Below are 11,059 nucleotides of genomic sequence, written 5' to 3'. Positions count from 1 at the left end.
TCCGCCCGCAGCTCTCCCCGCCCCGGGGTCCCGGCGAGAGCTGCGATTGGGCGGGCGCGGCGATCCCTTTGAAGTGTGGCTGCCGATCGCGGCTATTTGACGTGCGGCTCGCGGAAGGCGAGGGTTTTTGTGTTGCTCGCCCGGGCTGGCAGCGGCGGCGGCGGCTGCGGCGGCGGGGCGACGTCGGTGGAGGAGGGGAGGAGGCGCAGCAGCTGCTGCAGGGCGCTCGTCGCTGCCGTGCGAGCCCACCCGCCCCGGGAGCTCGCCTCCCCGGTGCTCCCCCTCCCTCCCCGCCCCCCCAGTGGCGCTGCCTCCTCCAAATGAGCGATTCGCCCGCTGGATCTAACCCAAGGACACCCGAGAGCAGCGGCAGCGGCAGCGGCGGCGGCGGGAAGAGGCCCGCGGTGCCGGCGGCGGTGTCCCTCTTGCCCCCGGCGGACCCCCTGCGCCAGGCGAACCGGCTCCCCATCAGGGTCCTGAAGATGCTGAGCGCTCACACCGGCCACCTCCTGCACCCGGAGTACCTGCAGCCGCTGTCCTCCACTCCCGTCAGCCCCATTGAGGTCAGTCTCCCGGTCGCTGCTCGCCCCTGTCGCCGTCCCCTTTCCGCCCACCACGGCCGGGCCCACGGCTATACTCCCTGCGCCCCGGGACTCGGTGCGACGCCCAGGTCTGGCTACGCTGGCGAACGGGGTGAGGCGGGACCGAGAGCAGAAGGATTGGAGCCCACCCAGTCTCCCCAGGCTTCACCGTGGAAGGCTGCCTTCCACTCACGCCTGGCGGAGTTACGTGTGTTCTCACGAATTGCGTTTGCTCTGGAAGTCTCCACTGGGCCTTTACTTTTCCTGTGGCACCCAGTTTCCAGGCCAGAGGCCATCTCTCCTGGGGCTCTCCGGTCCCCCACCCTGCTCTATCTCCTTTGAAGCCCCGACCGCCCCCGTCCCATTGCTCCTCTGTCCCATCGGGTTAGGGCGCACTACGCCCAGGCAGTCCCGATCCCGGGTCTTTCTTCCTTCCACTTCCCTGGGTGCCCTCCCCGTGAGGGAGGGGCTACTAAGAGAGCGCCAAAGGTAGCCCTTGAGAATGCGCTTCTCCCCGCTGCGCCACTGCCAGAAACCCGTCCCAAGCGAAGTTGCCCAAACTGAAAGAATAAGTTTTCCCCTGGGCCTAGAAAAAGGAGGGGGAGATTAGAGGGACGGGGGCGAGTCACAGCCCCGACTCTAGAAAAACCCCTCCGGCGGGGCCGCCTTGGTGAATCCCTTTCGCTGCCCCACTGCCCTGGGCCTGCGGCGCACTCCCGACCCAAAGGAGCCTGGGCCCCAGCCGACGGGCGATGTGAGCGCAGCTGCGCCCAGCTGCCCCACCCGGACCTGGCCCTAGCTGTCAGGCCTTCTCCCCAAGGCCCCTTCCAGCCCCATCGCGCCGCCACCGGTGCGCCCGGCGCCGCCCGCATCAGCTCTCCGGGCGTCCCCGCTGCTTTCATTGGCCTCGCAGTCTCACCCGCTTCTCCCTCCCCTTGCCGCTGTCTCCCACAGCTGGACGCCAAGAAGAGTCCACTGGCGCTGTTGGCCCAGACCTGCTCGCAGATCGGCAAGCCAGACCCGCCACCCTCCTCCAAGCTCAACTCGGTAGCCGCAGCGGCGAACGGCCTGGGAACGGAGAAGGACCCCAGCCGCTCCGCCTCGGGCGCGGCCTCCGCGTCGGCTGCCCTTAAGCAGCTAGGTGACTCCCCCGCTGAGGACAAGTCCAGCTTCAAGCCCTATTCCAAGGGCTCTGGCGGCGACTCCCGCAAAGACGGCGGCTCCTCCTCTGTGTCCTCCACCTCCTCCTCGTCCTCTTCGTCCCCTGGTGACAAGGCGGGCTTCAGGGTCCCCAGCGCCGCCTGCCCGCCCTTTCCCCCGCATGGAGCGCCGGTCTCCGCGTCGTCATCCTCGTCCTCCCCCGGCGGCTCACGGGGCGGCTCCCCGCACCACTCTGACTGCAAGAACAGCGGCGGGGGCGGCAGCGGGGAGCTGGACAAGAAAGACCAGGAACCCAAGCCCAGCCCAGAGCCGGCAGCAGTGAGCCGCGGCGGCGGTGGAGAGCCCGGCGCACACGGCGGCACCGAGGCCGTAACCTCCGGACGCAAGTCGGAGCCACCCTCGGCGCTGGTGGGGGCAGGCCATGTGGCGCCAGTGTCGCCCTACAAACCCGGCCACTCGGTGTTCCCGCTGCCACCCTCCAGTATCGGCTACCACGGTTCCATCGTGGGCGCCTATGCCGGCTACCCGTCTCAATTCGTGCCTGGCCTGGATCCTAGCAAGTCTGGCCTCGTGGGAGGCCAGCTGTCGGGGGGCCTGGGCCTGCCACCGGGCAAGCCCCCCAGCTCCAGCCCTCTCACCGGAGCCTCCCCGCCCTCCTTCCTGCAGGGATTATGCCGCGACCCCTACTGCCTGGGAGGTTACCACAGCGCCTCGCACCTCGGTGGTTCCAGCTGCTCCACTTGCAGCGCGCACGACCCTACTGGGCCCAGCCTGAAGGCGGGGGGTTACCCGCTAGTGTACCCCGGGCACCCACTGCAGCCCGCTGCTCTGTCATCCAGTGCCGCTCAGGCCGCACTCCCCGGCCACCCGCTCTACACCTACGGCTTCATGCTGCAGAACGAACCGCTGCAGCACAGCTGCAACTGGGTGGCGGCCAGCGGGCCGTGCGACAAGCGCTTTGCCACCTCGGAGGAGCTGCTCAGCCACCTACGGACTCACACGGCTCTGCCGGGGGCCGAGAAACTTTTGGCCGCCTACCCCGGGGCCTCTGGCCTGGGCAGTGCTGCCGCCGCGGCAGCGGCTGCTGCCTCCTGCCATCTGCACCTCCCCCCGCCCGCCGCCCCAGGCAGCCCCGGGTCGCTGTCGTTGCGGAGTCCACACACTTTGGGGCTAAGCCGGTACCACCCCTACGGCAAGAGCCACTTATCCACAGCTGGGGGCCTGGCGGTGCCGTCCCTCCCCACAGCGGGACCCTACTACTCGCCATATGCGCTGTATGGACAGAGACTAGCCTCAGCCTCGGCACTCGGATACCAGTAACTACAGCTTTCCTCCCACGCCACCTCCTCCTCCTTCCCCCGGCCGTGGTCGCTGCTGCGACCTCCACTACTGCTTGTCCCTCCCGGGATTCCCTGCCCAGACCCCCACCGGACTGTGTATTTATTTACTGTAATGTTAGCTTACAAGCTGGGAATATAAGTGCATTAAGGACCCACACGAGTCAATGGTATGCAAAAAGTCTGTGTTCCCCCAAATAATAACGTTAATCCCACCAATAACTACATGATCCCTGCCCCTCTTCCTTTCTTTTTTCTCTCTTTTTCGTAGGTGTACGTCTTAATCGTTTTCCTTTTTGATTGGTTTGGTTTTAGGGGAGGAGGGAGAATTGGGGTTCTTCTGTTTATTTTGTTTTCTCTTCCTGGGCAGTTTCTTGCATGAGTCTTAACCGTTAAAACTACATTTTCCCCTTCTCTTTTTCCTTCTTTCTCCTTCATTCCCTCTCCTTTCTGCCCATTCTTGGTTGTTTTTCCTTTGTATGAGTAACAGAGAGGAGATTATTTTTTATAATGCATTAGGAACGGGGCGGCATTGGTGGGAGGAGGTCTAGAGCTCTGTTGACCCGGACTCTGCTCTGTGACTCCTCCCCTTCAGCCTTCCTCCCCTAGGGTCCTTGGTCTGGGCCCTGGCCCCCCAAATTAAAAATTTGCTCCCCTACCTTGCTCTAAGCATCAAGAGCCCTGACCCTACCAGCAAGCTCCCCAGATAAAGGGACCCAAATGGCCTCCCACAGAGCCGTTCCTTCACTTTGAACCCTCCCGGCTCCCCCTCGGACCCCAAGCCCCCAGTGGTCACACTGCTCACGGGTGGGAAACCCATAGGACACATCTTACTCAACTAAAAGTCCTAGTAGGCCCCGCTGGTGTGGAACTTTGCTCTTTATATTTTGCGAAGTGCTTTATAAGTCATTCTTTTTCTCTCCGTTATTGGGGCAGTGACCCCTCCCCTGGTGGTAGGGGCGAGGTCGGTTATTCTCGCTAGGTCCCTCCAAAGCAGACCAGTCCCAAGGAGGACAATGCAATCTTGTTAGCTCCGTTGGGGAAGGTTGAAGAGTCAGGGAACATACGGATCACAGCAGTCCCCCTCACCTCCCACCCCTGACCCAACAGAGCCCCCAAAGTTGGCCGTGGGCTCCCGCAGTGACTGGGATGGAAGACTCGGGCCTCTGGGTCTTCCCACACCCTCCTTTCCTCCCGGTCTTATGCAGCGTGGGGGCTGCTGGACCTGCTTGGGATGAATAGAGCTCTCCCTTGGTAAGACTTATTTTGTTAATAAATGGAATACTTGGCTATATTCACACCGTGGTGTGTTTCTCTCTTGCCTCACCCAGCGTCCCACCTCCAGACACCTAAGCAGATAAAAAAAGATACCCCTCTTTTATTCTTGTTTAAAATACCTCATGGTTTCCTTCAGAAATTTCCGTTCAAGGGCAAGTTTACTGCCTTTTCTCAAGGAAGGGGGAGAAAAAAAACAAAACTTTTGCCAACGCATTACAAATAACATAAAACCACCTTTATTATTTTTTCCACTTAGTTATTTAGCTCCCAGCCGCACATCAAAGGCTGTGATATTTCCTGGGGCCAGGGTGAAGGGCGTGTGCGAGTGTGGATTTTGCTCTGGGCCTAGATCCGAGGTGCAAGGGGCTGAGAAGGGAACCAGTACCGAGGGCTCAAGCTGAGACTCGCAGCAACGCTGCCCCGGAACCGGGCAGGCGGTCAGAGACCACGGGCCTTTGGCGCCACCTGGCGGCACGAAGACGAAAGACTGGCGCCAGCCTCGACGGCACCTTCCGCGCTTCCTGCTCCTCTAAACGCAGAGTTCTACTTCCTGTTTCTGTGGGGTTTGGGTTTTTGGGGGTTTTTTTTTTTTTTCCTCTCCCTTACCTGACAGTGTTCTTTATACACCTTGAAAGCAAAGGGTAAATGCACCTGCTGACAGGGGTGCTTCGCAAGGCTTGGGGGCACTGGGTTGTAGCTGCTTATTTGCGCCCCCCGAGACGTGGGATCAGGGTTTGGGTTCAGCTCAGAAGGCGCGGCGATTACTCGGAACCTGGAAACCACTCTTGGTCGCATGGAGCCCGGCTCCTCGGCCTGGCTCCCTTGTTTTCTTGAGCTCGCACGGCTGACACCGCCTTCTGCCGTCTTTGGGCCAGCGAGGGTGGAGGTGTCGCTTGTTGGGGTGGTGGGGGAGGGCCGGGACCGCCGAGGCCACACGGCGCCGGGGTCGGCCCCGCGGAGTCTCAGAGGCCGCAGGAGAGGCCTGACGGCTCCGGAGACGTCACCGTGGGAAGGCCACGTTCTCTCTGGTGCAAACGCACCCCGTCCCGAGTGGCAAGGCCGGAGGGGGCGAGCTCAGGCTCCCGCGCCCAAAACGCGGGGTCGCCTGTTGGGCGCGCCCCCCAGTGGCCTCCCTCGCCCGGGCCTGGCTGCTCTCCTCCACGTTGGCTTAGGGCAGTTTGGCAATGTTGTTGCTGTTGTTTCCCTTTGCTTTTTCTGTGAGGAGTGCTGTTTAAAGGTAGTTCATGCTCCGCAGACAGCGTGCTGCTAAGACGTCTGTGGCCGAGGTCAGGTGGGGAAAGCCGGTGTTTCTCCGCACGCGCCCTTTCAGTCAGTCGTCCAGACGCTGGACTAACTCACAGCTCCGTGGGCAGCCTCGCCCCACCTGGTATCCTCCTCTTGGGATCAGGAAATCTCAACATAAAGTTCATTTCATTGCCCCCAAGTCTTTGTATCTGGGCAAAATTCATATTTTCATTAGTCAAGAGAGAATCAGGATTCTTGAGCAGAAAGTGCCAGTGCTGGCCACCAGAAGACCCTGTGTGTGTCGCACTGGAGGGAGGCCTGACATCAAAACTCTGGGCTGCTAGGGTCCCAGGCGCCTGTCCCCGGAGAGACTCCAGTGAGGGGGAGGCTGAAGAGATGAAGTCTCCCTGAGACCTGCTCAAGGTTTGCCTGGGGAATCAGCATTATTCCATTCCTCAACCCTCAGATTGGCCCAGATCTTAAACGGACCTGAAATGTAGCGACTCATTGGTTCATTTTTTCTTTTTCTCTCTTGCTTTGTTTGCTATTTGTTATTCTTTGCCATCTTCTCTTCCTCACAAGTCCCCCTTTCTGTCAGGTACCACTTTTGTGTGTGAGTATGTGTGTGTGTGGTAAAATATATAAACAACAAAATATTTGCCACTTCAGCCATTTCCTGTTTTCTTTTGTCTGTTGCCATCCAGTGGATTCCATCTCATAGCAACCTTATAGGACAGTAGAACTGCCCCAGGAGGGGCTGGTGGATTCGAACTGCCAAGCTTTTGTTTAGCAGCGGAGCTCTAAACCACTGGGCCACCAGGGTTCCCTGTTTTCTCTTAATGCCTGCTAAAACTGCTGGAAATTGCTCCCTGTGCAGGGAGACTTAAACTTTATTCTTTCTTTCACTTCATGGCCTTCAGACCAAACCTGGTGCCCTGGAGTCCATTCTGACTCCTAGTGACCCTATAGGACAGAGAACTGTCCCATGGGGTTTCCAAGGAGCGGCTAGTGGGTTTGGTTGTTGCTCTTTTGGTTAGCAGCCAAGCTCTTAACCACTGCACCACCAGGGCTCGGACCAGGGACCAAAATGCTCCTCTAGTTGGGACAGGAGAAAGGGAGAGGCTCAGTATGTCCCACAACTAGCGAATTTTCCCTATACCAAAGTGAGAATAGGGGTCAGAAAACTCCTTAGTCTCTTGAGTTTCCCCGTAAAATGCATTGGCAACCTTTGAGACTGGGAGGGATGTTGCTGGGCCTGGTTGGAATAGGTTGCCCCAAACTACCCCTATGGTGACACCAAAGGGCAGCTAACGTAGTCTGGAGTGTCCCAGTTCTTTAACCTGAAATGTCAGCTCTCCCCACCAGTAAATTGGCGATGTTCCTGAGAAATGTGGCTGCTTTAATTAGCTCCTGGGGAGTTTGCTACTTTCAGTAGCTTAAACAAAACAAACAAAAAAACCGTTGCTGCAGAGTCGATTCCAACTCGTAGCGACCCTATAGGACAGAGTAGAACTGCCCATAGGGTTTCCGAGGAGCACCTGGTGGATTTGAACTGCCGACCTTCTGGTTAGCAGCAGAAGCTCTTAACCATTACACCACCAGGGTTTCCTCCAGTAGCTTAAGTATCATTAAATACAGTTGCCATTTTAATAGAGATAGTACTCCCCCACCAACTGCCTACTTGCATAATTCATTCATCCAGCAACTCTTTCTTTGAGAATCAGCTCCACCTTTTATTTCTCCCCCTCCTTGTCTTCCCAGCCCTCCTCTCCCACTTCCTCCTAATCTGTCCCAGGCGCCAGAAATGGGGCCTGTGTTCCCAAGGCACCAGGAAGAGTAGAAGCCACAGAGCTAGAACTTGAGACACTGGACGTTCCTGGCTTCAGGTCATATTTTCACACCTCTTGCCTGGTTATTTTTGTGGCCTTGTGGGCAGCAGTAGGAGGAAGGGAGAGAAAAGACACCCTCAGATACAGGTTTGACTCAAAGAGAATTGTGTGGTGTTAAGTTTTTAACTTTCCAACCATCTACCCACAAACCCTCGCTCCTAAGAAATGCGTGACCCAAGTGGGAGGTATGGGGCCCTTCGCCATCTTCACACCGCCATAATTGCCTTGCCCTGCCCAGCATAATGTGATTGCTTCTCTCAAAATACGAACTAACCCTCTTGTGATGTATGTCTGGGTTACGGTGGAATTCGTCTTGCAATAATCCCGTGTCTCTGCACTGTATTAATCATTCCGTAGGGGAAGCTGCACTCCAGTTTTCTGTTTGATTTGATTTCATCCTGTCTTTTTGCAAAATAGATGGTTGAATGCATCCGATAATGTATGGTTTAATTTGGAGCACTATGGGTTTGAATTACCATTTTCATAATGTGCTGCGCATTAATGTGTTACGTCATTTATAAAGAGGAATGTGCTGGGTTTCAAACTTTTCTCCTGAAAGCCAAAGTCACCTAAAGGAAACAAAGCCAACACATCAACCCATCTTCTGACCTTCCTGCCAGACAAACTCCTGCCTCTCCTACCCCAGATTAAATCCGCCAAACTTCATAAAACTCAACGTGAGGCTTCTGTAGTCCCATAATGCAGGTGGGTGTCGAGGTTTGGGGGGAACTTGCACATGGTGGCCGGAGCCCATCAACGTCAGTACAAAGCTCCCCCCCATTATTGCATAACAACAGCTTTGCCGCCAACCCCCTGTTCACGTTTTGCCGAGACCTCCAGTGGACGGCTCTCCTTGGACCCTAATCCAGCACTCCCTCCCCAATGGCTTAATAACACCAGCTGTCTGTTACTCAAACTCTGACAGAGGAGGAAAAAGCACTGATTATCCAAATACAGTCATTAAAGGGGAAATGTGTTTTTAGGACTGTCAGAGTGATTAATGAGGGCTAGCCGTCTTTGCAAATGCACTTGTTTAGTCTAACTGGCAGCTTCTATTTTCCTATTGATTTATTGCAGCGGTTGCCGGGCCTTGGTGTGTGCGAAGTCAGGGCACTTCACAACTGCGCCCTGTTTAAACAGGAAAAGCATGCACCATTTTGTCCAGGAGGGAGGGAGGGAGCAGCCCAAAGTCTCTCCCTGCAGCTCAGTCACCAGAGGCCCTGACCAACAAAGAAGACATTAAATACCAGCAGCCCACAGAGGGAAGGAAACTGCCTCCCCTCAGTCATCCCCAGTCACTCACTTCCAAGGTCAGTGGAGACACACCATGGCCCCAGACAAAGCCTGCCCTATTGTAAGGCTCAACGTGCCCACAATTTCTCCTGCAATTCCCCCAAACCAGCTGTCAGCCACTGGGTCCAAGTACAGGAAAGGCACCCAGCAGAGGGGGGGAAAGGGAGGGAACTGGGTTGGCAAGGCAAGGGAAAAAGAGAGAGGGAGAAATAAAGCAAGCCCAGTGGTCCAGGGGTGGGAACAAGGTCAGGGGAGTGGTGATCCATTGATAAAGACCAACTGTTGGTTTCATCGTTTAAAGAGGTAGGGCACCGCAAAAGTGGTATCTACTTCTTGCCCCTGGAAGATAGAGTCCCAGTAGGTATTTTGGGATTACACTTTCATCAAAGCAAACAGAAATTACCGAATCCCTTTGACGTGCCCAGCACAACTCTGGATACCATGAGATACAGAAGAAAACTCAGGCAAAATACTTGCCCAGTTCAGATGGGGGAGACAAGACATGCCCGAGAGACAGGGAGCAACATAGCATTATATATAACTGCATTTATGCTGATCTAATAAAGTGCTAAGTGGTACTGTGCAGACAGTAGAGGACAGGACAGAGGATGTAATAAGGTGCTAATTGTGTGCATCAGATGGTCCAGCTACGGGGTGGGGGCTGAAGGAGGAGGAGCTCCCTGGGGCTGATTTGGGGACCTTCCTGTGGGAGCACTAATCTGTTGGGCGGCTCCCCAATTCCTCCTAGGCCCATCTTCTCTTGAAGGGTGAAAGATGCATAGAGCCTTCAGCCCATGGTGGTGAGAAGGCCGAAACTGAACCCCTGAGCCAGTAATTTTCATTTCTAAAGTAGATCAAGGAACAGGCTTAACTAATGCTCTACACAACACATCTGAATTTTCTTCCACCCGCTCTCTCCCCAGTCAGCTTGCACCTTTGGCAGAGTATTCCAGGGATGGGAATGGTTTGTACTTCTTAAATAAAGTGTCTTTCCTAGTTTTCCAACAGTGGTGGCAGATCACCAGGATTACTAACACTTCCTAAAATAGGAAAAGCTGTCAGTGGGTTGGACCACAGATGAACTGGGAAACCTTTCTCTAAAAAGAGGTTGAACCTGCTGGTTGGGAGAAAAGGAAGTGACCCTGTTGTATGAACTACCCAGTGGAGACAAATGGTCTAAGTGTACTTGGCGATCTTTAGGACTGCCCTGGAAAATCCAGAATGTCTCATTTTACATTTAGTAGAAAGAGTACTAAAATGGGAGTCAGAAACCCTGGGTTTGGTTCTGGTTCTGAAACTTAATTGCTATGTGACCTTGAGCAAGTCACTTAATCTCTCTGAGCCTATTTTCCCATTTCTGAAATGAAGTTGTTGAGCCATGTAATCTTTAAGGCTCTTTCTAACTGAAATATTCTATGAGTTTATAAAATGTTTATATAGTGAAGCATTGTGATGGTCAGAGTTGGTTAGGATGCTTTGCCACTGCCCCTCTTCCCCAAGTCAAATAAAATCCTAAAATTCCGGAGAAAGAAGCTGCATGACTTCACCTTATAAAGAAAGAGAAAAGCACAAGAAGAATATTGTAACGTGGAATTTTTCACCCAAAGAACAGATTCCAACAAAATGAATGATTAAAGGGTTTGTTTTTTTTTTTTAATGTTTTGTTTTTTTAATTTCATGAACTGCTGAGTATAGGGTGGTGCAAGTATTTCAGAGACTGCTTGGGGTGCTTAAGTGGGTTAGAATTATTGTTAAAAATAATTTGGAAAATCCCGTGAGGTTAAATCAAGATCTGCCAAACAGAATCAAATTTTTCATAGCCTACAGCCAGTTGCTTTTGGAAAATGGGGCTGGCGAGAGAAGAAATGAAAAGCAGATAAAAACCAGACCACAGTGGGGGGACCTTTGCTCTAAATGGGCAGTGGGTCTCTCCACGGCTCTTTGGAACATAAAATGATCCTTCTGGAGTTTAAATCAGAGGCAGGTTTTAGAATGGAAACAGCAATTTGGAAAATGTCACCACATGTTCCCACATACCCTGCTTGCTCTCCTGGGTTGGGTGTGTGTGTGTACATGCGTGTGGTGTGAGTTATACATGAGTTTGCACCTAGTTCCTAAATAATGTGACTGTCTTCTTCCTTTTTACATTTGACATCTTCAAATAAGGGCACCATCAAACAAACGTTCAGAAATGATAGGCCAGGCCCATCCTAGGGCATTTCAAGAAGCATCGTTTTGTTTATACCATGGCACAGTTAGATATAATATACGCGAA

At 54.4% G+C, this 11,059-nt stretch overlaps 1 protein-coding gene and 1 long non-coding RNA gene across 8 annotated transcripts in view; one reads left to right on the top strand and one right to left on the bottom strand.

Moving 5' to 3' along the window:
• The window catches only part of LOC126065328 (uncharacterized), a 303,221-nt gene that overhangs the window by 264,069 nt on the left and 28,093 nt on the right, over positions 1-11,059 (bottom strand). The gene's annotated exons all lie outside the window — the stretch shown is intronic.
• On the top strand, positions 287-4,377 carry ZNF703 (zinc finger protein 703). Its single transcript, XM_049865146.1, has 2 exons — positions 287-563; positions 1,536-4,377. The coding sequence occupies exons 1-2, from the start codon at positions 321-323 to the stop codon at positions 3,060-3,062; spliced, it is 1,770 nt and encodes a 589-aa protein (XP_049721103.1). The 5' UTR covers positions 287-320; the 3' UTR covers positions 3,063-4,377.

This window comes from Elephas maximus, chromosome 22, assembly GCF_024166365.1.
Source record: "Elephas maximus indicus isolate mEleMax1 chromosome 22, mEleMax1 primary haplotype, whole genome shotgun sequence".
Taxonomy (NCBI): Eukaryota; Metazoa; Chordata; class Mammalia; order Proboscidea; family Elephantidae; genus Elephas; species Elephas maximus.
This window is presented reverse-complemented; position numbering and strand designations above follow the sequence as displayed.

Coding starts and splice junctions, on each gene's coding strand:
- ZNF703 (XM_049865146.1), top strand. CDS start 321: ATGAGCGATTCGCCCGCTGGATCTAACCCAAGGACACCCGAGAGCAGC. Junction 564..1,535: donor CTCCCGTCAGCCCCATTGAG/GTCAGTCTCCCG, acceptor TGTCTCCCACAG/CTGGACGCCAAGAAGAGTCC.